Source organism: Mesoplodon densirostris, chromosome 10 (genome assembly GCF_025265405.1).
Source record: "Mesoplodon densirostris isolate mMesDen1 chromosome 10, mMesDen1 primary haplotype, whole genome shotgun sequence".
Taxonomy (NCBI): domain Eukaryota; kingdom Metazoa; phylum Chordata; class Mammalia; order Artiodactyla; family Ziphiidae; genus Mesoplodon; species Mesoplodon densirostris.
The window spans coordinates 39625632-39652682 of NC_082670.1; the positions used below are offsets into that span (position 1 = coordinate 39625632).

Here is a 27051-nt window from a genome sequence, read left to right on the forward strand (position 1 = left end):
TAGCAACTGAAACTGGAGGGATTTGGGCCAAGGGGCCCAAAGGAGCTGAAGCAATCTAACCCTGTAAACTCATGGAACTAACCAAGGCTCCTTCCTAGGACAGGGTGCTGCTGGGAGAGGAATCCAAACTGAGCAAGACAGAAATGAAGAAAAGAGATGGTCCAAATAAAAGCGGGGCGGGGGCGTTGTGGGGTAACAGACCAGGACATCTCAGAAAGCAAGCCATTATACTTTTAAACACTACTTGAAACAGCAGAAGAGGGAGCTCTATGAGGTTAGAATATAAAACAGTAGCAGATTAAATTATTGGCTTGTTAAGTAGGGTAAAGTGAAACCCCAGACCATTACACCTACCTTTACTGATGTGACAAAAGAACACACAACCACTTACAGACTTGCCAAAGGGACTGAACCTGAATCTCATCACGCTACTGGGTCCAGCTGCTAATTTGCAGGAAATACAGAGGAAAACTGCTGAACTGCACCATAAGTGTGCAATCAGCAAAATCCAGGCCATGGGAAACTCTACAGGTCAAGGGGCCTGGACATAAACAATGCACACAGGCCCATCCTCTCCCTGTTCCACAGTCACTGTCTCGTCTTTGCTCATGTGCTCTTGCCACCCACTCCTTTTCCTGGAGCACCCTTATCACAATTTGCCATTCAAGCCCCAACTCCAGACTTCTCACTGAGGCTTTCTTTCCCTAACTGCTTGAACTCACATTAAACTCGTACCTTCTACATCCCTGGAATCTGTAACACACATTTAGGTCATAATCAGAGAGGGTCTTAGGCTGTTCTCTAATTTTCCCATGTGTAACTACTGCTGCACAATTAGATGTTGAGCCCTTGGATCAGGGGCTTAGTCTTAGCCATCCCTCCTAATAAAATGGTTCCCTGACAGAATGCTGGGCCTACATACCTCGTAGCTAACTGCCCTGTTGACTGACTACTCCCAGCTCCCTTCTCTCATCGTTTTGGCTGGATCAACTTAAGGCCATTGCCTCACAGCGTAACCCCCGCTCCTGTATGACAAGTTGTCTAGATGAATCTCACCCATGTAAGCTCTCACTGTTGTTGCCTCACATAGCCACTATTTTCTACCCCAATAATGAATTCCATTTCTCCTTCCACCTGTAACTATACTTAGCCCTTACATATATTAGATGCTAATAGCTGACTTTAGAGTTATACGTTGTTTACCAACTTTTTTTTTCCACACATATCCTTTCCTTTTACTAAGCTATGTTTTCAGTGTTCGTGGTTTTCCTTGGACCATAACATCATGACGGGCAAGAGTTTTATCTTTACAATTTTCCCCTACAGTGACTAACATGGTATTGGGCTGGCCAAAAAGTTCATTCGGGTTTTTCAGTAAAGTGTTATGGAAAACCCGAACGAACTGTTTGGCCAACCCAATACTATGTAAAAGGGCTCTGTAACAATTTTTTAAATGATAGTAAAAAATTTTTTAGAAGTTTATAAACACACAGTACTGTATGATATTAACAGATACACAGAAATGCACTGGCATGATAACAACAAATTCAGGGAAATGCTTACCTGTGGGACAAGAGGAGGAGACCACAGCAAGGTGACAACCTGTATGGACAACGCTTATTTCTCAAGTTGGGAGGTGACTGTATGGCTATTCATTATATCACTCTCTATACCTTTCAGTATGGCAAATATTTCACAATAAATCTACCTAAGATTTCTATCAGTGACTTACTGTATAAACTTCCTGTTTGAGAGAGCTACTCCTCCCATGGGTCTCTCATACTCTTACATGTCTTGGTGGGTAAGAAAAACACAAAACACATGACGCTGACCACTCCTTACCCAAGCCACTTCTCAGGATTCTGTTTGCAAAGCGTTTTGAGGGATGAAGTAATGTCCCCCTCCAGGGCAAAGAGCAGGCTTGTGTACCACGTACTATAAAAGCAATGGATTCCCCAAGCTCAATGTTCCACTCCTACAACACATGTACAGGCATCCAGCAGGGCCTGTTCATACCACGCCCGTGGGACCTGTGGGGGCAAGGGGAACTAGTGCAAACCTGTGTTTATGCTGCTTGCTGGGCCATGAGTAATAAAGTCCTTTGTCTCTGACCCAGGAGCCTCATGCTCTGCCAGCAACCACGAACTGCAGCAGGCTGTTAGCTTCTAAATAGGATAAAATAAAATCCCAGACCCTTACACATACTTTTACTGATTTTAATTCATAAAAAAAATTAATCAACATTTACTGAGTATGGATCAATTTTATTCTCAGAACAAAAAAAACAAGTTTTCTATAATGGCTCCTATTCTCTGAAAACTAACTTGCCACAGAGGGAAAGAGAATTCCTTTTTTCCTGTAAAGAAGGGCCACCTACTAGGAAACAGGACTGGGTGTGAAAGGGAAAAAAGTACACCTTAAACACTTCCACTATGTCAAACAACAACAACTGAAAGTAAAGGAAGATACAGTGCACATCCCTGAGTAAACTGGAGGAAACACAGTCCTGAAGGAAGGAAAGGAAAGCAGAAGACAGAACTCAACGTTATTTGTAATCACTAGGTACCAGCAGGCTTTGTTTTTCAAGCCCCTTTCGTATCTAAAATAAGATATTACAATTATTTCCTCCCACCAACCCTTCCTTTACTCTTTAAATATTCAGGGAAGCCGCCTCAGCTCAGAAATGGGGGCGGGGCATCCGTCAGAAGAATTAGTCTTAAAGATAATAATTTTTGAAGACATAAAATTAGTTTTGAGGACTGTGTGTCTCCCCTCTCCTCTGCACAGATTCTGATAAGACCCCACCTCCCCACCTCAGCTGAGAATCACTAAGATAAGCTACTTTTCCTTCTGATAAAAAGCTATTTTCAAGAAAAAAAAGTAATAGGGACTTTTTCAAGTATGTTTCTCTCTGAAAAAAAAGGGGAACATACTTCAAATAAAATGAATAAGTTACACTGCTTATTAGCACTGACATTCGCAGAGTGACTGTAGTAAATAGATAGCATACATCTAACTTCTGTACTGTATTCTATGCAAAATCTAATTCTATTTACAGCTCCATATAAAATAAATGTCATTTTTCATTTTTTCAAGCCTTAAAAAAATAAAAAAGTATGACAACATTTTACTTTGTACCAGGCACTGAAAAGGAACTTAAACACATTAGCTCAATCAGTCTTCACAATACCCCATATGAGGTATGCATCATTATCCCCATTTTAAAGAGGAAGAGAAATGGTTCTGATGAACCTAGGGGCAGGACAGGAATAAAGACGCAGACAAAGAGAATGGACACGGGGAGGGGGAAGGGTAAATTGGGACAACTGAGAGAGTAGCATGGACATATAGACACTACTAAATGTAAACTAGATGGCTAGTGGGAAGCAGCTGCACAGCACAGGGAGATCAGCTCGGTGCTTTGTGACCACCTAGAGGGGTGGGAGAGGGAGGGGATATGGGGATACATGTATACATATGGCTGATTCACTTTGTTATACAGCAGAAACTAACACAACATTGTAAAGCAATTATACTCCAATAAAGATGTTAAAAAAAATAAAGAGGAAGAACATGGGGCTCAGATGTGAAGTCATTTGCCCAAGGTGACAGGGCAGGAAGAGGCAGAGGAAAAGCATGAACCTAGCTCTGCCCACTGGACTGTCTTACTTCTAGTAACATTTTCATTCAGTAATATGTTCCTCTAAAACACATCTGGCACAGAATGAATTTATAAGCTATCTCAGAAATGGTTAGAGGACATCTTTTCCCTTTTACAACCTACCATGGACTGCTTAACCTGTATAAGAAGAATAAATCTGTTTGGGGGGGGTAAAGTTATAGTGTAACTCCATCAAAAACTTCTCTGCACTTTGCCAAACAAATCAGATTAATAAAATCTTTCTTAAGTATGCCCAGGGCTAAGTCACCACCATACCAGCAGTAATGCCCAGTCTCTACCAAGACACTGACAAGAGACCACACAGGTTACTGTGCCATCAGCTCTATGATCAAATATGCAAGTAACTTAGTAAGTAATCATCAAAAACTGAACACAAGAAACCACCAAGAGTTCTTTACTTATGCTCTAAGGATGGCTGACAGTACAGGCAGGTTATGCTGGACCACCACAGGCTGTTCTCCCATAACAGTAATAATGATATAACATAGATTTGTTTTTTAATTTATAAATTTACTTTTAGGAGTCAACAAAAAATGGCTATTGCCTTACCAGCTTCTCAAAAATGCAGTAAGAATTCCTCAACTGATTTTGTCCTCATTTTATAATAACAAAGAATAGGTGAAAGGTGACCCATGGGGCCAGTCATGGCGGAGGTTTGTGGAGGTCTACTCAACCAAAGAAACCACTGATCTGAGATCTAATTGGAAACCAACCAACAACCCCTGGTACAAATTTCATTCAGCATTTGTGCTCCTAATAGAGGATGACATCACTGAGTCCAAGGGTGGCTGAAAAGGCTAATGGAAGCCTGCTATTTATTCCACTTCAAGAATGTGGGAAAACATGGCCATCTGTTACTGTTACAGAGCATAGAAGCTAAGATGAAATCAAGATGGAAAAACAGATTTTGATCAGGTTTCATTTCTGCCAAAGAACTGCAATCTGCCAAAGAGACAACAGAGAAAGGCTCTCAGACATCTTTACATGTACCACAATGATGGGAAGTGAGAATTCTTAATTTGCAGAGTCACAGAATTTCAGAGCTAGAAGGGATCTTAAATAATCACTTAGTCCAGGGACTTCCCTGGTGGTCCAGTGCTAAAGAATCCGCCTTCCAATGCAGGGGACACGGGTTCGATCCCTGGTTAGGGAACTAAGATCCCACATGCCACAGGGCAACTAAGCCCCCGTGCCACAACTACTGAGCTCACACACCTCAACAAGAGAGCCCGTGTGCTGCAAACTACAGAGCCCATGCACTCTGGAGCCCGCACACTTCAACTAGAGAGAAGCCCATGTGTCACAACGAAAGATCCCACGTACCACAACTAAGACCCAATGCAGCATGCATGCGTGCATAAATAAGTAAATAAATATACATAGTCTTTTTTTCACTTTCCATTTTTAAAGGTCATTTTAGTTGGATATGGAATCCAGGCTGAGTTTCTTCCTTTAAGCATTTTAAAGATATCATCCCATTGTCTTCTTGCCTCTTCTGTTACTGATGAGGAGTCAGCCATTAATTTATATCAATGTTCTCCTTTCTGTGATGAGGCATTTTTCACTGGCTGCTTTCAAGTTTTTCTCTTTATCTTTAGTTTTCAGCAATGTAACTGTGATGTGCCTGGGGTGGTTTTCTTTGGATCTATCCTGCTTAGGGTTCACTGAGCTTCTTGGATTCAGTAAATCTGTTTTTCACCAAGCTTGAACATTTTGAGACATTATTTCTCCCACTCTCTCTCTCTGTGGCAGCTCTTTTGAAATATCATTAACATACCATATATACATCCATTTAAAATGTACAGTTTTTTTAGTATATTCAGATAGTTGTACAACCATAAGCTTAATCAATTTTCACTACCTCCCTCAAGGAAAAAAAAGCCACACCCTGCAGCTATCACCCCCAATCTCCCCATCCCTCCCAAAGCTAGACAACTGTCATTCTATTTTTTGTCTCTATAGCTTTGCCTATTCTGGACATTTAATATAAATGGAATCGTACAATACGTGGTCTCTTGTGACTAGCTTCTTTCACTTAGCATACTGTTTTCAAAGTTCATCTATGTTGTAACATGAATCAGCACTTCATTATTTTTTATAGCAAAGAATATTCCATTGCATGAATATGTCACATTTTGTTTATCCATTCATCAGTTGATAGATATTTGGGTTATTTCCACTTAGAGAATATTATGAATAATGCTACTATGAAAACGCAAGTACAGGACTTCCCTGGTGGTCCAGTGGTTAAGACTGCGCATTTCCAATGCAGGGGGCCTGGGTTTGATCCCTGGTCAGGGAACTAGATCCCACATGCCTCAACTAAAAGTTCACATGCTGCAACTAAAGATTCCCCATGCTGCAACAAAGATCCCATGTGCCACAACTAAGACCCAGCACAGCCAAATAAAAAAATAAATATATATTTTTTAAAAAGCAAATACAAGTTTTTTTGTGGACTTAGAATTTTATTTCTGTTAGACATACACTTAGGCATAGAATTTCTGGGTCAAATGGTAACTGTTTTACTTTTTGAGGAACTGCCTATTTTCCAAAGTGGTTGTACCATTTTGCAATCCTACCAGCAGTATTTGAGAGTTCTAATTTCTCCACATCCTCACCATCACTTGTTATCATCTGTCTTTTTCATTATAGCCATCCTAGTAGCCATTGTGGGTTTTGGGGTTTTTTTTAACATCTTTATTGGAGTATAATTGCTTTACAATGGTGTGTTAGTTTCTGATTTATAACAAAGTGAATCAGCTATACATATACATATATCCCCATATCTCCTCCCTCTTGTGTCTCCCTCCCACCCTCCTTATCCCACCCCTCTAGGTGGTTACAAAGCACCGAGCTGATCTCCCTGTGCTATGTGGCTGTTTCCCACTAGCTACCTATTTTACATTTGGTAGTGTATATATGTCCATGCCACTCTCTCACTTCATCCCAGCTTACCCTTCCCCCTCCCTGTGTCCTCAAGTCCATTCTCTACATCTGCGTCTTTATTCCTGTCCAGTCATTGTGGTTTTGATTTGCATTTCCTTGATGGTCTCATGATGTTGAATATCTTTTCATATATTTGTGGCCATGTCTATTCAGATACTCCGCCCATTTTTAAATTGGTTACTTGTTTTTTTGTTTTTTTTTTTTTTGCGGTATGCGGGCCTCTCACTGTTGTGGCCTCTCCCATTGCGGAGCACAGGCTCCGGACGCGCAGGCTCAGCGGCCATGGCTCACGGGCCCAGCTGCTCCGCGGCATATGGGATCCTCCCAGACCGGGGCACGAACCCGTATCCCCTGCATCGGCAGGCGGACTCTCAACCACTGCGCCACCAGGGAGGCCCGGTTACTTGTTTTTTTTATTATTTAGTTGTCAGCCATTATTCAGAATTTTTTTGTCTTGTTTTAGTTATCTACTGCAGCATAACAAATTACTCCTAGCGCCATAAAACAGTAAGCATTTTATTAAGCTCACACATTCTGTGCATTAGAAATCCATTCAAGGGATAACTAGGGTTGTTTTTCTCTGATTCATGATATCTGGGGCCTCACCTGGGAAGAGATGAATGGCTGGGAGCTGGGATCACCTGGAGCCCTCTTCATTCACATGGATGGGCCCTGAGCTGGAATGTCTCAAAGGCTGGGCTCAGCTGGGACTGTTGACTGCACACCTACATGTAGGTGCTTCGTGTAGCTTGTATGTCACTTCCACCCCCATTCAGTTGGTTACAAGAAAGCCACTAGGGCCAAGAGAAAAACATGTAAGGTGACAGATATCATTGTAGCCATCTTTGGAAAGTATAATCTGCCATGTATCTTATTCTCTCTTCTCTCCTTCTAGGACTCCAATTACACATATTTTAATATTGTCCCATAGTCACTGAGGCTCTGTTTTTGTTTTTCAATCTTTTCTGTTCTTCAGAGTAGATAATTCCTACTACTCTATTTTCAAGTTCACTGACCCTTTCTTTAGCCATCTCCAATCTGCTGTTGAGCAAGTCCACTAAATATTTCATTTCAGACACTGTACTTTTAAGTTCTAGATTTTATATTTGGTTCTTTTTATACTTTCCATTTCTCTGCTCACATTCTCCATTTGTTATCAAGTCTGCTTTAAAGTCCTTGTCTGATATTTATTACTACCAAGTTTATTTACTACTACCAAGTTTGCTTTAAAGTCTTTGTCTGATAATTCCAACATCTGAGTCATCTTGCGGTCATTTCTACTGACTGCCATTCTCTGGACAATGAGTCACATTTTCCTTTATTACACATGTAGTCATTTATTATTGTATACTGGACATTATTGAGATTCTGGATTCTGTCAATCTTCCTTTGAAGAATTTTGTTCTGTTGGGCAATTAACTCAGCTAGATTCATACTCCAAACTCTGTCTTCCCTGTGGTGGACAGAAGCTGAATCTCAGCTCAATTCTTTCAGCTTTCAACCATTGCCTTTCCAGGCTGCATGGAGTCTTCCCCCATGCATGTCAAGGATTAAAGCAGATTTTAGGGCTTCCCCTTCTGTTGCTCCCTTCTTTTTTTTTTTTTTTTTTTTATAATTGCAAATCTCTTTATTCTTTTCTTTTCTTTTTGGCTGCACTGGGTCTTCGTTGCTGCACGCGGGCTTTCTCTAGTTGCAGCGAGTGGGGGCTACTCTTCATTGCAGTGCGCAGGCTTATCATTGCGGTGGCTTCTCTTGTTGCAGAGCATGGGCTCTAGGCATGTGACTTCAGTAGTTGCAGCACGTGGGCTCAGTAGTTGTGGCTCACAGGCTCTAGGGCACGTGGGCTTCAGTAGTTGTGGTGCATGGGTTCAGTAGTTGTGGCTCACAGACTCTGGAGCACAGCCTCAGTAGTTGTGGCACACAGGCTTAGTTGCTCCGCAGCATGTGGTATCTTCCCGGACCAGGGATTGAACCCGTGTCTCCTGCACTGGCAGGCGGATTCTTAACCACTGTGCCACCAGGGAAGCCTGCTCCCTTCTTTCTGAGATTTATTCCCTCATTTTCCAGCCCCTCTTATAGCCCTGAACTCTACTCTCTGACTCCCCAAGCTAGTAAGACTGCAGACTTTTGCTTGAGTGCTAGCCATCACCCACCATGCAAACTGGGGAGTGTCCTCAGGCAAAAAGCTATATAAGTGAGACTCTTACCCAGTGCAGTTCCCATCTTTCAAGTTCCCTGTCAGTTTCTGCCTCATTTGGTCACTTTCCAAAGTCTTCCAGTTGTTGCTTTTTACATACTACCCAGAGTTCATAATTGTTACATGAGAGAGGGTTAGGTCAATATAAGAAACTCCTATATTATTAGAAATAGAACCGTTTTCTACCTCTGTCAAGCCATTTCCTCAAATGAAGTGAGTTCCTGAACACTGCAGCCCCTTCTTTCGCTCAGGTTAAAAAACACAGATTTCAAAAAAAGAGACATACAGAGAGAAGAAAGAAAAACAGATTTCTCTTAGAAAAGGAAAACGCATGTTTTCAGCTCTGCCTGGGAAAGCACTACACCAGATGGCGCGAGGAAGTCAGCTTGAATGAACTTAGCCATCCCTATCTGGATTGTCTACATTTCAGAACTCCCCAACTTTCAATTGACTCATATATACCACTGCCCAGACCCCTGCTGCCCAGACCCCTGCCCCATCCTCACTGCCACTGCAACAAAAACCACTTTTGGAAAATAAAAAACAAACTTGGAGCTTCCAGAGTATCTGTGGATTGAGGAGCTATGAAGGTAAGAGTAGCTTAGGGGAGCTGACCCTGTAGGACATACTACGAATTCGAGTTGGTCTAGTTAGAATAGCATTCCTGCTCCCAAATATGTTCTCTATTCCTCCCCTTGAGCTGGGTGAAATCATATACCCTAATGAACTGGGAATTTTGGTGAGAAAGTAAGGGGAGCAGAGCATATAGGCCTGAGGGTAGGGGATATGGTAGCAGAGGACTGAGGGTAGAACCGGGGCAATGGGTGCATGAGAAGGGGGGACTTAGGAGGTGGGAAAGAGACATAAAGGAGAGAAGAGCGAGTATATCAAGCGCAAACTTGAGCTGTTTCAGATTCCAGACTAACTCAGTGGTTCTCAGCCCTAACAGACTCAACTCTACGAGTGGTATTGCCAAGACTGACAACATTTTCTAAAATAATGTTCAGAACAATCTTCCCCCATGGTAGCTGCAGTCCTGGAACATTCACTCTAGTTCAAAGCTATGCAGGGAATTCCCTGGTGGTCCAGTGGTTAGGACTCCGTGCTTCCACTGCAGGGGGCATGGGTTCGATTCCTGGTCAGGGAACAAAGATCCCACAAGCTGCGCAGAGCGGCCAAAAAAAAAAAAAATCTGTGCAGTACTTTGTGTTTACATGTAAGTAGGCTTATATAATCTAAACAGGTAATTCACCTCTGTAAACATCTAACAAACATTAAGAAGTCAAAAAGGACAAAGGACAGGGAGTTCCCTAGTGGCCTAATGGTTAGGATTCCGGGCTTTCACTGCCGTGGCCCAAGTTCAATCCCTGGTCAGGGAACTGAGATCCTGTAAGCCACTTGGTGCAACCAAAAGTAAATAAATAATTAATTTTTAAAAAGACAAAGGACAATCCTTCTTTGTGTAAAATGATTCTGCATACTGCATGACGTCAGCATCTCCAGCCCACTCATTAAATGCTGGTCACCCTCCTCAATCACAACCAAAAAAAAAGTCCTTGCTGAGATACAATGATCTCAATGATCTAAAAGATCTTACTCCAAGGAATGGGAAAGGAAAACGTTTTCTTCTTCTTCTTCATCTCCCCGCCTCCTTCAAATGGTCCCCTAACAATCAAGACCCAGATCTCCATCTAGTGAGCTTATATTGTATATAATTAACACACTATTGCTTTTGTGGGCTAAGTGGGAACCTATTCAACATTTACAACACTATTTCTACTACTGGACCACACACTCCAAATTTCAAACTTAGAAATAAATTTTGAGAACATAACACTTCCATAAGTCAGAGACTTAAATACACTGACCTCTCACCATCAGTGTTCTCATTCTTTAAATGATGGGCTGACATCCAAGATAGATATAGATATAGATATAGATATAGATATAGATATCTCCAAGGCACTATAAAGACTGAGTATACATGTAAAATGATCATTGCTGTGGGCAAATAAAACAACATCAATCAACAAATAATTTATAATACATCTAGTCCTTATTTTTGTGGCAAGAAGGTACAAACTACAAACCCTTTACCTAACTTGCTAATGTGAATTATTTTTACACCTTAGTTTTTCCATTTACTACAGATATTGATTGATTGATTGATTCCACTGCTTATAAATATTGGGAAATGTTCTTTAGCATCTATAATCAGCACCAGTAGCACTTGCTTCATCATGCAAAGATAAAAGGTCCCTTAATGACACTGGGTGAATTGGATTCCCTTGCCCTTCTGCTCTTCCACCCCAACTCCTGCTCCGGTCTATGGTTCCGTGAGTTATAACTATGCACCCCCATTCTACATACCTTCTCCTGCACCCACTTAACCCACTCAAAACATCTTAAACTCTCTGGTTTTCAAAGTAGCCAAAGGACATAATCCCTGCCATATGGAGGTCACACTCCAGTGGTTGTAGAGAATTAAGCTGTGATAAAAAGAATCTTTTTTTTTCAGCAATTAACGCCATACTTAACAGATTACTATTCAGCCAGGCTTTATATTAGGTGAGGGTAACTAAATGACCTCTAATTTTTTTTTCCGCTGTGAGAATACAGTATATGATTGTGCTATCTTCTTAAACTTTGGATAATTAAATCTTCTAAGGACCCAACCCAGTATTACATTTCAAGTATTTCACCTATGCTGAGGTCAAAATTTACCTTGTAGTGTGCCTTGATAAGAAAAAAATGATAAATGGGACCAGCCCTTGTTTCCTTCTCTCCTTAAGCAGTGATACAGAGCATTCATCTCTACCTCTCCATATTAAAATATTAAGAAACATAATCCTTAAATATCTAAAGAATTAAGACATTTGGGTAAGTTAGGCACTGTTAGTGATCTCTCTTGAGCAACTTTAATAAGATAAGTAGTAGTCACTGTTCATTGAATACTTTTTCAGTACCAGGCACTTTTATACATTATTTCTAATCCTAAAAACAACAGAGTGCGTTGTTATCCCCCATTTTACAGATGAGAAAACTGAAGCTTCAAGAAGCAAAAAGACTTCTGAACACCAGTTTACAAGTAGCAGAGTCAGAATGTACAGCCACCTTTTAGAATCCAAAGTCCTGGTTCTTTCTACTACTATGACATGCCTCTCAATTAATTTTTCAAAGCAGCTAATTTCATTATTTGTGAATCATACATTAAGCTTTGTACATCAGATACATATGACAGTACTGCTTTGAAATTTTTATTGCTTATAAATGCTACTTTTTAAGACACAAGACAACCACTTTATGATAAAAGGGAATCATCCTTGGAAAGTTGTAAAGACTCTAATACAAAAACTATGAAATTCAGGGCTTCCCTGGTGGCGCAGTGGTTGAGAGTCCGCCTGCCGATGCAGGGGACGCCGGTTCGTGCCCCGGTCTGGGAAGATCTCACATGCTGCGGAGCGGCTGGGCCCGTGAGCCATGGCCGCTGAGCCTGCGCGCCCGGAGCCTGTGCTTCCCAACGGGAGAGGCCCGCATACCGCAAAAAAAAAAAAAAAAAAAAAAAAAAAAACTATGAAATTCAAATTTTAGTTTCTTTAGTAAAGATAAAAGACTATGCCAGTGGGGGACTAAGCTTATAGAACAGAATGAAATTATTTAATATCCAGGGTAGCCTGAAGACCAAATATTTAACAAAAACTCAAATGCCTAAAGAACGGCCCCTCCTTTCTCTCAAGGTACATGACCGTTATTTTGACAGGGAGCAAAGCATCACATCCATTCCAAGCAAGAAATGTTCTGGGTTAATGGTTACAAATTACCCTAATTATTTTCATTGAACCTCCCAATTTGAACATTTCTCCAAAAAGATCTGTTTTCAAGGTTCTGACATTTGCTTGTGACTCAAATCTACAAATAAATCAGAATTTGAAAATTAAACAGAGGCAAAAATAAAGTGGCCATCTGGTTTACCACAGATGAAGTAAAGAAATTTTCAAAACATATGCATCAGAATGACTAAAATGAAAAAGATAAAAAATACCAAGTGTTGGCCAGGATATAGAGCAACCAGAACTCTCATACATTTCTGGTGGAAGAAGTGAAAATTGGTACAGCCACTTTGGAAAACTGTTTGGCAATGTCTATTAAAATTTAACATATACATATCCCACAACCCAGAAATTCCACTCTTAGGTATATCCCCAACCAATATGTATACATTTGTTCACCAAAGGACATGTACTATAATGTTCCTAACAGCACTATTCAGCATAGCCCTAAACTGGGGAACTATCCAAATGTCCATCAATAGTAAAATGTATAAATGCATTTAGGTATATTCACATAATAGAATACTAGACAGCAATGAAAATGAAAAATCTACAAATTGATACAACAGAGATTAACCTCACAAAAATAATGTTGAACTAAAGAAGCCAGACATGAAAGCATACATTCTGTGATTCCATTTATGTAAATTACAAAAAAAGACAAAACTAATCTTTGCTGTTAGAAATCAGGACAGTGGCTACCCTTTGGTAGAGGTAATGATGGGAGGAGACACAAGGGTGCTTCTTGGTGCTGATAATATTCTCTTCCTTCACATGGGTGCTGGTGGCAAGAGTATGTTTAGTAGATGAGAAGCATTAGAGCAGCAGAGTGATTAAGGAGCCCGGCTCTGGGGACTTCCCTGGTGGTGCAGTGGTTAAGAATCCACCTGCCAATGCAGGGGACATGGGTTTGATCCCTGGTCCAGGAAGGTCCCACATGCAGAAGAGCAACTAATCCATGTGCCACAACTACTGAGCCTGCACTCTAGAGCCTGCACTCCACAACTACTGAGCCCATGTGCTGCAACTACTGAGCCCGTGTGCTGCAACTTCTGAAGCCCGCTTGCCTAGAGCCCATGCTCTGCAACAAGAGAAGCCACTGCAATGAGAAACCCATGCACTGCAACAAAGAGTAGCCCCCACTCACTGCAACTACAGAAAGCCCGCACACAGCAATGAAGACCTAAAGCAACCAAAAATAAATAATAAAATTTTAAAAAATAAATAAAATAGAACAGATGATTAATAGGCATTAAAAAAAAAAAAAAAAAAGGAGCCCGGCTCTGGAATGGGAGTGACTGCATTAGAATCTCAGTTCCATCACTTACTAGTTATGATTTGGGGCAAGTTATTTAACTTCTCTGTGCCTAATCTCTTCATCGATAAAATGGGCCTAATGTCTCCTTCACAGGGTTAGTCTGAGGATTAAATCATCATAAGACTTGTAAAATGCTTATTCGCACAGTTGGCTGTTACTATTAAATATTTGCTGAGTAAACAAAAGCACTTATTCTGAAGCAACACAACAAGATGAGGAAGGAAACAAATACATATATGATTGCACTATTGCCAGAAAATGCACAAAATAATTATTTGGGAAATGAAGATGACAATAAGTAAAGTCTAGTATAAAGGGGCGTGATCTGGAAGCTGAGACTGGGCCTAGAAGCCTTCACCTAAACAGACCCTGGGCAAGCAGGGCAAGCCTCTCCGAGCCTGCAGCTCCCAGCAGTCCACCAGAGGCTGGCCCAGTGATCTCTCCAGGATGATGAGTATAAACGAGTGGAGACACTGATCAGAAACGGAGAGGGCTGAGCTCACAGTCAGGCTCTCTTATTCTCTGAAAGGACTCTGAAATCTTCTATGCCTCTGAATTTCACCTAATGCTTATGTTTTTTAAAATATCTATCATGTCTATCAGCCATGTCTTTGTCACTCGGGGTCACATTTCCCACAGCCATTCTGAGTAAATAATTCATACTTCTGATGGGTTTCTAAAAGAGCCAGTTGGATTAGTTGCTGTCACCCATACCATGGAAGTGTATTCTCTGGCCATGCAATAATAGCTACTCTTTATTAAATGCTACTTCCATGCCAGGCACTATAATAAATACTTTATCCCCAATTCTCAAAAAATTCTGCAAAGCATGTAGTATTCTTCCTTATTCTCATCCTTTACAGATAAGAAAACTAAGGCTCAGAAAGGCTGCCCTGTTCATTAAGTGGCAGAGCTAGAAGGTGAAAAGCTCTTTTCCTGAGCCATAGTCCCTTGACTCACTTTACAATCTATCATATTTCTTCTTACTTGTATAACAAAATGTCTTAGCTAAGGTGTTCTAAAACAAGAATAATCTAATTCGGTGAAAAATCAATTTTGGATATTTTTTAAATGATTACTTTTGTTTCTAAGTAAAGGTCTCCTCCTGGATTTATTTAAATGAATACTGTACATTGAAGCTATTTGTATTAAACAGCAGTCATCCAAACCATAGGTTAAAGGCCTTAGAAGAGATTTATACTTCTTTCCTCCTGAATCCCCAGTGCCCAGATCAGTGCTTGGCCTAGAGAAGACACTTAACAAAAGTATCTTGAACATCACCTCCTTCAAATCTTGTTTACCAAAATACTCTACTAACAAGTAGGATGCATTCCAACAAGAAACTTTAGTACCTGAAACTTCATGACCAAAATTAAAAATAATATGCGAGTCACTGGGATATCCTTCCTGCTATAGGACACTCTTCCAGGTCAAGCGGCACTGTCATCATCAACAAGTAATTATTAAACACCTATAAATATTTACTTAATATAGTAATCCAGTATCCCTTCTCTTCTCTCTCCTTCCCCATCAGGTTTGGCAAGACACAGAAGCTATAGTTCCCCTCCAGGCAGGCCGGCCTCTGTACGTGTAGTAGAGACCATACGAAGACACAAATGTCACATGTGATTAAGGCAGCTTTTCCGAGTTAAGCCAACAGAAGGGCCTCAGGAGCTTGACCTTTCCCCCAATCAGACCCATGTCCTAGCACTTTTCCAGGAGCCCTGAAATTGCAGCCCTGAATAACCTTCTCCCCCCACCTCCTCAGTCAAACACACAACCCTGAGGAAACAAGAAATTTCTTCCAATGTGTGTCATACCTATTCCTAATTCATCTAAAAGAGATACTTTGTTCACTAAGGATTCACTGAATGTGTCAGCAATACTATTAAAATTTTTCTTTAAAAATTCTATCTTCGGGCCTCCCTGGTGGCGCAAGTGGTTGAGAGTCCGCCTGCCGATGCAGGGGATACGGGTTCGTGCCCCGGTCTGGGAGGATCCCATGTGCCGCGGAGCGGCTGGGCCCGTGAGCCATGGCCGCTGAGCCTGCGCGTCCGGAGCCTGCGCGTCCGGAGCCTGTGCTCCGCAGCGGGGGAGGCCACAACAGTGAGAGGCCCGCATACCGCAAAAAAAAAAAAAAAAAAAATTCTATCTTCATAGAGGGTGCACAGAATATGAGTATCCTATGGGGAAAGTATACCAGAATTAGAAAGCTGGGTTCTATTTCTCTACCTTTTTTTTTTGGCCGGGCCATGGGGCTTGTGGGATCCTAGTTCCCGGACTAGGGATTGAACCGGGCCCTTGACAGTGAAAGCGCTGAGTCGTGACCACTGGACCTCCAGGGAACTCCCTCTATTTCTCTACCTTACCTTCCACTGCAACTTAGGCAAGTTATTTATCCTCCTAGGCTTTACTTTCCTCAGCCATAAAATAAGAGGTTGAACTAGTCAAGGATTATTCAGGGAATTCACTCAAGATGCCTTATGGGGTTAAGGCATGTGCTTTAAGGGGTTCTTAACCCTCCCCCTCCCCCCGGGGAACTTATATAAAAAATTACTTGTTTGTGTATGTGGATTTTTCAGGAGAAGTCTATGGCTTATATCAAATTGTCACACAAGTTGTGGCCCCCAAAATAGCCATATCTCATGTTTTATTGAGCACTTACTATGTGCTAGGCACTGCACCGAGCCCTTGTGTATTAACTCATATAACCCTCACAATAACCCTTTGAGTTAGATACTATTATTATCCTCATTTTACAGTTAAAGAAAGTAAACCAAAAGGACTTCCCTGGCGGTCCTGTGGTTAAGATTTCACCTTCCAGTGCAGGGGTGCGGGTTCGATCCCTGGTGGGGAAGCTAGGATTCCCCATACCTGGGGCCAAAGAACCAAAACATAAAATAGAAGCAATATTGTAACAAATTCAATAAAGACTTTTAAAAAAAATAATAAAGAAACCAGAAGAGCCTGGGCTTCTAAACACAGTGCTATGTTAGGTAAGGTCATCTCTAAACTTTAAAATTCTCTGATTCTGTGTTCACTCAAATTAATGGTTTTCCTTTAGTTAAATTTTCTGTCTCATTTCACAATCATTAGTCCTACACATAAGTCTTTACACAGAACAACCAAATTTATGGAACACCCAAATGAATGTTACCTGAAAAACAATATACTAGGGAATTAACCAAGTAAAGGGTCCAAAGGCACTTTCCCACTCCAGCCTCCAATCTGCTTTTACTTTTAAAAACATGGTGTGGTGATTAATCAAAAGATGTATCTGAATCTAATGACTAATTAAAGTCTAAAATCAAAGTAACAGTAAATTGGCCAGTGTCTGCCAGAAAAGGAGATGCAGTGACAGCAATAGTGTCTCACACACCACTCACCAAGGCAATGAGAAGACCAGGAAAGATACATGAGTGCAAGGTCTGGGGTCCCATGTTGACTGGCTTCTCCCCCTACTCGCACCTCCTGAAAACCACTGACCACTGTGGAGCCAAGGACTGGATCACTCTCCACGTGACAGACAACGGCTGTCTAAAGGTATTAAGGTATCACCAAGCCCCGCTTGGAATAAGGAGTGAAAACGAACTGAAAGGCTAGCTTCCAATTTTTGTGGACACCAGTTCTGACAACCTGCAATCGTAATCAGGGGTCAGCAGTCACCCAGTTAAAACTGAATTGTTTTGCCTGTCACCTGGCTCGGGTCCAAATGACTTGAGGGACATCACATTGCTTAATAAATGACTGCAAAGTAGAAGTGGGCGTCGTTAGCTATTTTCACAGGCTGTCAAAAAACCTCCACATCTTAAAGGGAAGGTTGTTGAAACTTTATGCCCAACTCTCATGGCCCTTCTCCATTTAGTCTATGTAAGGAGAAGAGAAGCAAAGGAAGGAGAAAGGAGATCAGAGGAACGGCCCTGGGTGCAAGGATTAGGTTTTTCAAGGGTGATGCAACAGGGTCAGCCAGACGATGAAGAGGAGGAGCTGGGTGCTTCTGGGAAGGAGAAACCAGTGTCGGGGATGGGAATCTGAACGGAATATGGGTTACGCGGGACTGGGTGACAGGGTTATTTAGAAGGGGCCGGGGAAGAAGGATCTAGCTCGGAGCAGAACTAGGAAGAGGAAGGCCGGGGTGGCGGTGGTGGGCGGGTCAAGAGGCGGGCAGATGGCCCCGAGGGAGGGGCAGCGGGTCCTCAGCCGAGAGGAAACATAGCGGGGCGGGCAGGAAAGGATGGAAACCGCGGGGTCCACGAGTGACGGGCAGAGGGCCCAGGGGGCATGCAAGGGAGGACGGGGTGACCTGCCCGGCGGTGTGGGAAATGAGGGTGCGCGCAGCCGGTCAGGAGACCCTTAGGGTCGGGAGGGCCTGGGGGCTGTTAGGCTGGGGAGGAGAGCCTGGGCACCCGCGCAAGGGCAGGGGAGCCGGGTCCCGGAGGGCCCAGGGCCAGGGAAGAGCAGAGTGGTGACAACGTTTGGGGCCACCGGAGCGGGGAGGCGGACGTCCGGCTCGAGTTGAGGCGGGGATCGCCGCCGAGTCCCGGCCCGGGCTGAGAGGGAGGCCGGCCAGGAGCACGGCGCCAGGGAGGAGGGTCGAAGGGGGCGAGGAAGGGCCCGGGACCGCTGGGGCCGGCGCTGGCGCTCTCACCGGGACAGGTGCTTCAGGATCTGCTTCTTAATGAGCCCGGCCATGCCGGAGCCGCGGCCCGCGTGGAAGGCAGGCGGGCAGCTGTGTTCTCCTCAGCCGCCGAGAAGAGGCGGCCCCTCACCTCGCCGCGGCGCGGGGACCGGACGCCGCCGCCACAGCTGCCGCCATGGCGCCCTCGCGCCCCTGCCCCGGCGCCCAGAGCTCCGCCACGATCCCACCCACCCGCGCGGCGACAAGAAGATCGCGCGCCTCCAGCGTGGCTCGCGGCAGCCCGGGGCGCGCGGTGTGGGAGGGGCGCGCGGCGGCGGCGGGGGCGCGCGCGGCGTGGGGCGGGGCGGGCGAGCGCTGAGCTCGCTCTCTCCCCTCAGCCCCGCCCGCTGTCTGAAGCCGAGGGGGATCTGAAGAACTTCGCCTCTGAACTACAGGAGGTTCACACCCCGGCAGTCTCCTTGAAGCATCAGGGAAAGGCGGCGTGTCTGTAATTTTTTGCAGGAATTAGCTAGGTAATTGCACACCTCCTGGTCCGCTTCTCATTCATTTCCCTCACATGTTAACTCATTTGTTGAGCACCAGCTAACTGTACTGCAGGAATCGGGCTGGGGAGTGAAAAGTAGTCTCAAGGACCTCACAGGCCCATAGAACCACTGCGCTCTGCTGCTTTGTGCTGAAGAGTGAGAGGGGGGCGCCTCGCCATCCTCTATGTGCCCCTCTTAGCCTTTACCTTGTTAACCAATGGATATATGTTTACTCAACACATATGAGATGTACTGCAGAGGCACCCACTCTCAAATGCTGGGGGCAGCAGAAAATGAGGCAGTAACTTTAAATGACCAAGGGCTTTAGAGATTAACTTTGTTTAAAAATAAGGAAACTGAAGCCCAGGGGAAATAGTTGAAAGAGCTTACTGAAGGTCACAGCTACATAGTGAGACAAAAGACTAGAACCCAAGTGTTCTTACTCTCAGTCCAGTGCTACTTCCACTCAGTCCATACACTTAAAAATGTAACCCATATGCCGGGGACACCTGTAGATTCAGGCAAAGGTAGAAAGGTGGCAGTTTTCTGGACTTAAACCTTCAAGCAAAAACCTGAGCAAAATACTCTCCGAGACAGGCTCATAGGAAATCTGGCCACCGGTTAATTTTAAGTTTATTCATTCTTGTAAATAGATAATACATGAACATAATAGAAAAATCAAGATAAGCCTCCCCCCTTCCTTGTCCCTCAGCCATTCAATTCCCTTCCACTAAACAACTGTTACCCCTTTCCCAAATTATGTTTTTGTTTTGTTTTAATTTATTTCGTTTTATTTATTTATTTTTGGCTGCATTGGGTCTTCGTTGCTGCGCGCGGGCTTTCTCTAGTTGCAGCGAGCGGCGGCTACTCTTCGTTGCGGTGCGCGGGCTTCTCATTGCGGTAGCTTCTCTTGTTGCAGAGCACGGGTTCTAGGTGCGCGGGCTTCAGTAGTTGTGGTGTGCAGGCTTCAGTAGTTGTGGCACGCGGGCTCTAGAGTGCAGGCTCAGTAGCTGTGGCGCACAGACTTAGTTGCTCCACAGCACATGGGATCTTCCCGGACCCGGGCTCCAACCCATGTCCCTGGCATTGGCAGGTAGATTCTTAACCACTGCGCCACCAGGGAAGCCCCCAAATTATGTTTTTAAAAGGGAACAAATCATCCTCAGCCTGGGTTCTCTACTATCCATTTTCCTCCATCAAGACTGCATAATCTATCATTATTTGTTCCTCTGCCCACTTCTCACCAGAATACATACCAGGGACCAATAGACCCCACGGAAGAAGAGATTTCTTGCCAGGATTATTGACCATAATAGCTCCTTCCCAATTCGGCTGTCACCTGCTGGGGCCTCAGGGCAATTTCTTGCATTTCTTGCTCCTTTTCCTAGAGCACCCCAGCAGGTGACTGGATATCTGACATTAGCTATGTAAAACAAAACTTGCCTCAAGCTCAGAGACTCAGCATCCTTGTTAGATGATTCATCATGCCTGATGAATGAGATATTTTTATTGAAAGCAAAAACTCATGCTCTAAAAAAAATATGGCCCCTCTAAGGACCACGGAATAGGAGAGTTCATACTCTCACCAGTAGTATCGTACTTTCCCTGCAATGCTAAGAATGCAAAGCACATAAAAACAAAAGGGATTTGGGGCCGATCTTTTTTTTTTTTTTTAAGGTTAAACATTTCATTTTGAAATTATTGTAGATTAACATTCAGTTAAAGTAAGAAATAATACAGGGATCCCTGTACCCTTTACCCAGTTCCCCCCAATGGTAACATCTTGCAAAACTTTAGTACAATATCACAACCAAGATATTGACATTGATACATTCAGTGTACAGAATATTTCTTCCTGATATGAATCCCTTTTATTTCCTTTTCTTGCCTTATAGAGTGGACTACCACTCCTGGAACTTTGTTTAATAGTACTGGCGAGAGCAGACATCCTTTCTTTGTTCCCAACCTTAGGGGGAAAGCATTCATTCAGTCTTTCACCATTAAGTATAACGTTAACTGTAGATTTTTTTGTAGGTGCTATTTTCAACTTAATGAAGTTCTCCTCTATTCCTATTTTTTCTGAGAGTTTTTATCAAGAATAAATGTTTAAGGACTTCCCCAATGGTCCAGTGACTAAGGCTCCATGCTTCCAATGCAGGGGGCCTGGGTTCGATCCCTGGTCAGGGAACTAGATCCCACATGCTGCAACTAAGAGTTTGCATGCCACAACTAAAGATCCTGCACGCAGCAACTAAGACCCGGCACAGCCAAATAAATAAATAAATACTTAAAAACAAATAAATAAAGGATGTGATTTTTAAAAAAAGAATAGGGACTTCCCTGGTGGCACAGTGGTTAAGAAATTGCCTGCCAATGCAGGGGACATGGGTTTGAGCTCTGGTCAGGGAAGATCCCACATGCCGTGGAGCAACTAAGCCCATGTGCCACAACTACTCATCCTGCACTCTAGAGCCTGAGAGCCACAACTACTGAGCCCGCATGCCACAACTACTGCAGCCCATGTGCCTACAGCCTGTGTTCACAACAAAGAGAAGCCACTACAATGAGAAGCCTGCACACCACAACAAAGAGTAGCCCCCGCTCACTGCAACTAGAGAAAGCCCACACGCAGCCAATAAATTAATTAATTAATTAATTTTTTAAAAGAATAAATGTTTAATTTTTTTCAAAGGCTTTTTCTGCATTTAATGTTATGTAATTTTTTTTAGCCTGTTAACATGATGGATTACATTGTTTGACTTTTCAAATACTGAACCAGCCTGCATCCCTAGAGTAAACCTCATTTAAACATGGTGTATAGGGCTTCCCTGGTGGCGCAGTGGTTGAGAGTCCGCCTGCTGATGCAGGGGACACGGGTTTGTGCCCCGGTCCAGGAGGATCCCGCATGCCGCGGACCGGCTAGGCCCATGAGCCATGGCCACTGAGCCTGCGCGTCCGGAGCCTGTGCTCCGCAACGGGAGAGGCCACAACAGTGAGAGACCCGCGTACCGCAAAAAAGGAAAAAAAAAAAGCCATGGTGTATAATTACTTTTATATATTGATGAATTCTACTTGTCAATATTGGGTTAAGAATTTGTGTATTATTAGCCTTGATGGCTAATAATGTGGAATGTCTTTTCATTTGCTTATAGGTCATTTGTAAATCTTCTTTGGAGAAATGTCTATTCAGATCCTTTGTCCTTTTTTTTTTTTTTTCATTTATTTTTGGCTGTGTTGGGTCTTTGGTGCCATGCACGGGCTTTCTCTAGTTGTGGAGAGTGGGGGCTACTCTTCATTGCAGTGCGCAGGCTTCTCTTGTTGCGGAGCGTGGGCTCTAGGTGTGCAGGCTTCAGTAGTTGTGGCTTGTGGACTCTAGAGCACAGGCTCAGCAGTTGTGGCACACAGGCTCACTTGCTCCACGGCATGTGGGATCTTCCCGGACCAGGGCTCAAACCAGTGTCCCCTGCATTGGCAGGTGGATTCCTAAACACTGCACCACCAGGGAAGCCCCCCTTGTCCATTTTTAAATTGGGCTTTTTATTATCAAGTTGCAATAGTTCTTTTTGTACTCTAGATACAAGTCCCTTATCAGATATATTATATATATATAATTATATATAATATATAATATATTATATATTATATATATTATATATAATTATATATATATCATACATTATTAATATTGTATATAATATATATTATATATATAATATATATTATTTCAAAAATTTTCTCCCATTGTCTTTTCATTTTCCTGACTGTAAACTTTGAAGCACAAAAATTTTTAATTTTGATATCATTTCTTTTATTGCTGTTTTTCATGTTGTGTCTAAGAAATCATTGCATAATCCAAAGTCATGAAGATTTACATGTATGTTTTCATCTAAAAGTTGTATAGTTTTAGCTCTTACATTTACTCGAAATGATCCATTTTGAGCTAATTTTTGTATATGGTGTGATGAAGGGAAACAATTTCATTATTTTGCATGTGGATATCTAGTTGTCTTAGCATCATTCATTGAAAAGAATATTCTTTCCCTATTGAATTATCTTGGTGAAAATCAGTTTCCATGTACCAGGAACTGACATAGGTTGTAGGTCAATTATACTTCAAAAACTAACAAACTCATAGAAAAAGAGATCAGACTTGTGGTTACCAGAGGTGGGGGGTTGCGGGGGGAATGGGGAATTGGATGAAGGCAGTCAAAGGTACAAATTTGTTATAAGATAAGTAAGTACTAGGGATATAATGTACAACATGATAAATATAATTAACATTGCTGCATGTTTTATATTAAAGTTGTTAACAAAGTAAATCCTAAGAGTTCTCATCACAAGGAAAAAAATTTTTTTCTATTTCTTCAAATTTGTATGTTTATGAAAGGATGGATCTTCACTATACTTATTGTGGTCATCATTTCATAATGTATGTAAGTCAAATCATTATACTGTACACCTAAAACTTATACAGTGCTGTATGTCAATTATATTTCAAAACTGGAAGTAAAATAATAATAATAATAATAGAAAAGCAATTGCCAATATAAGGGTTTATTTCTGAACTCTTAATTCTATTCCATTCATCTATATGTCTAATCTTATGCCAGTAACACAGTGTCTTGATTAGTGTAGCTTCGTAGTAAGTTTTTGGGTTTTTTTTAATAAATTTATTTTATTTATTTTTGGCTGCGTTGGGTCTTTGTTACTGCGAGCAGGCTTTCTCAAGTTACACAGCGAGTGGAGGCTACACTTCGCTGTGGTGCGCGGCCTTCTCATTGTGGTGACTTCTCTTGTTGCAGAGCACGGGCTCTAGGCACACAGGCTTCAGAAGTTGTGGCACGCAGCCTCAGTAGTTGTGGCTCATGGGCTTGTAGTAAGTTTTGAAATAAGGAATCTATAGTGTTTTTGAGTGTATAGCTTTTAGTTGTACAGCTTTTGTTTGTCTAGGTATTACATTATTTATACAAACCTTATCACAGTCTACTGGTATTGCCATTTACCAGACATAATGAAGTATAGAAACCTTACCTCCCTTTATGTTCCTTTTTTCTCCTGGAGGTATAATTGTCTTAAATACCTCCTCCACATATGTTTAGAGCTGCATTAATCAGTGTTGTGATTTTTGCATCAACCATCAAACGTAATTTAGAAAACTCAGGAAAAGTATAGTCTACTGTACTTAACCATATTTTTGCTTACCATAGCCTTCCTTCCTGATGTTATGAGATTCATTCATTTATTGTTTCCTTTCTGTTTAGAGAACTTTTTAGCCCTTCCTCTAGGGTATATCTGCTGGCAACAAATTCCTTAGCTGTGCTTCATTGGAGAACATGCTTATTTCCCATTCATTCCTGAAACACTATTTTCACTGGATATAGAATTCTGGACTGATAGGTCTTCTCTTTCAGCACTTGAAAACTGTTTGCCACTTCCTTCTGGTATCCATGGTTTCTGATGAGAAACTGCTGTCCTTCAAATTATTTTCCCTCAAAAGTAAGGTATCATTTTTCTCTGTTTTCAAATTTTTTGTTTTTAGTTTTCAGAAGTTTGACTGTGTCTTGCTGTAGATTTCTTTGAGTTATCCTGGTTGAGATTCACTCCATCCACTGCAAACCTTTGGAAAGTTTTCAACCATTATTTGTTCCAGTACTTTTCTTGGCTCTTCCCTTTTTTCCTCTCCTGGAACTCTGACAATATGAATATTACATATTCAGGGACCCACGGGTCCCTACAGCTCAGTTCATTTTTTTTTGTAAGTCTATTTTCTGTTGTTCAGATTGGGTATTTTTATTGTTTTATCAAGTTCTCTGATAATTTCCTGTTCCTGATTGTTTGCTGTTGAGCCCATCCATTGAATTTTTTTACTTATTTGGGGGTTCCAAAATTTCCATTTGGTTCTTCTTTTTTTTTTTTTTTTTTTTTTTTTTTTTTGGTACGCGGGCTTCTCACTGTTGTGGCTCTTCCCATTGCAGAGCACAGGCTCCGGACGCACAGGCTCAGTAGCCATGGCTCACGGGCCCAGCCACTCCGCGGCATGTGGGATCTTTGCGGACCGGGGCACGAACCCATGTCTCCTGCATCGGCAGGCGGACTCTCAACCACTGCGCCACCAGGGAAGCCCTGGTTCTTCTTTTTGCCTTCTACTTCTTTGCTGAGATTTTTTTTTTAATATTTATTTATTTATTTGGCTGCACTGGGTCTTAGTTGCGGCATGCAGGATCCTCCTTGTGGCATACAGGATCTTTTTTTAGTTGCAGCATGTGAACTCTTAGTTGCAGCATGTGGGATCTAGTTCCCTGACCAGGGATCGAACCCGGGCCCCCTGCATTGGGAATGCGCAGTCTTAACCACTGGACCACCAGGGAAGTCCCCTTTGCTGAGATTTTCTATCTCTTCCTTTGTTTTGAGCATGTTCTTAATTGCTCATTGGAGCATTTTTATAATGTCTGCTCTAAAATCTTTGTCAAATAATTCTAGCATCTCTGTCATCTTGGTGTTGACATGTATTGATTGCATTTTAAAATTCAGTTTGAGATCTTCCTTGCTCTTGGTATGATAAGTGACTTTAAATTGAAACCTGGATATTTTCATATTATGTTCTGAGACTCTGGATCTTATTTAAACCTTCTGTTTTGCTGACATTTTCTTGCAATGGCCTGGCAGGATAAGTGGGGAGGTGCCCTCCTGTTACTATCAGGTGGAGATAGGATTGCCCAATTAGCCTCCTTGGATACCCAAGGGAAGAGCTCCCCATTACTGCTGGGCTAAAGTGAAAGTTCTGGCTTTCCAGTAGGCCACAGCTAATACTTTTCCAGCTGACAGTGACAGAGTGTTGTTACTGCTCCCCACAAGGCCTCCACTGGCATGGGGGTATGTGCAGCCTCATCACCACTGGGCATTGTTGAAAGTCCTTAAAGTCCTGACTAAGCATCTTCTGAAACTATATCAGTCAAGAGGGGGCAATGCCTTGTAACTGCCAGATAAGAATGATAATCCCAGCTCTTCTCTGATACCACCCTGGCAGGAATTTGGGGCACTTCATTATAGCCTCACAAGGGTGGAAGTGTAAGCTCCCCACTTGCCCTTTGTGGCATGGGTTGCGGTAGGGTAAGTTTTTTTCTATGCTGTTTGGCTGGAGTAGAGTGGTTACCGTCTAAAAGTTTTCTGTCTTGCTAAGCTGCCTCTTTTCTGGTCCTCTGGCTATAGGGAGCAGGCTTTTCTTGGGGAGTTTTTTGTCTGTTGCCCATTGGAGTTTCTTGGTTACCAGCTTCTTCGGCTCCAAGTCTGGCACCTTTGAGGCAAAAAGAAAATCCAGACAGCTCACTGTGTTGTTCCTTGGGTCCCAGGTTCCCTAGCAGTTCTGCCTTCTTCTCTCCACCTTTCAGAGTTTCTTTTGCTTGTTTTTTAATATAATGTCCAGGATTTTAGTAATAAGAATAGAGAAATGTACAACTATTCCATCTTTCTGGAAGCAGAAGTTCATACATTTAAAAAAACTTATTTCAAAATAATTATAGATTCACAGGAAGTTGTTAAGATAATACAGAGAAGCCCCATGTGCCCTTCACTCACTTTCCTGCAATGGTTATATCTTACACAACTACAGTACAATATAAAACCCAGGAAACTGATATTGGGGTGTGTGTGTGTATAATTCTGTCATTCATTATGTGTGTAGACTTGTGTAACCACTACCACAATAAAGATACAGAACTATTTCATCACCACAAAGATCTCCCTCATGCTACCCCTTTATAGTCATTCCCTGCTCCCCCCTAACCCCAACACCATTCCTAACCCTTGGCAACTACTAATTTCTTCTTCATCTCAATAACTGTGTCATTTATATAGATGGAATCATGCAGTAGGTGACCTTTTCAGACTGGCTTTTTTCACTCAGCATACTGCC

The 27051-nt window shown here is 42.4% G+C and overlaps 1 protein-coding gene across 2 annotated transcripts in view; it reads right to left on the minus strand.

Moving 5' to 3' along the window:
- Positions 1-18884, minus strand: part of BLTP3A (bridge-like lipid transfer protein family member 3A) — a 55469-nt gene extending 36585 nt beyond the window's left edge. For both annotated transcript variants that reach the window (XM_060109507.1, XM_060109506.1), the window contains exon 1: positions 18625-18884. In XM_060109507.1, the coding sequence (XP_059965490.1) occupies positions 18625-18668 (44 nt within the window). In that variant the 5' untranslated portion in view covers positions 18669-18884. The remainder of the gene's footprint in view (positions 1-18624) is intronic.
- Between the last annotated feature and the right edge of the window lie 8167 nt (positions 18885-27051).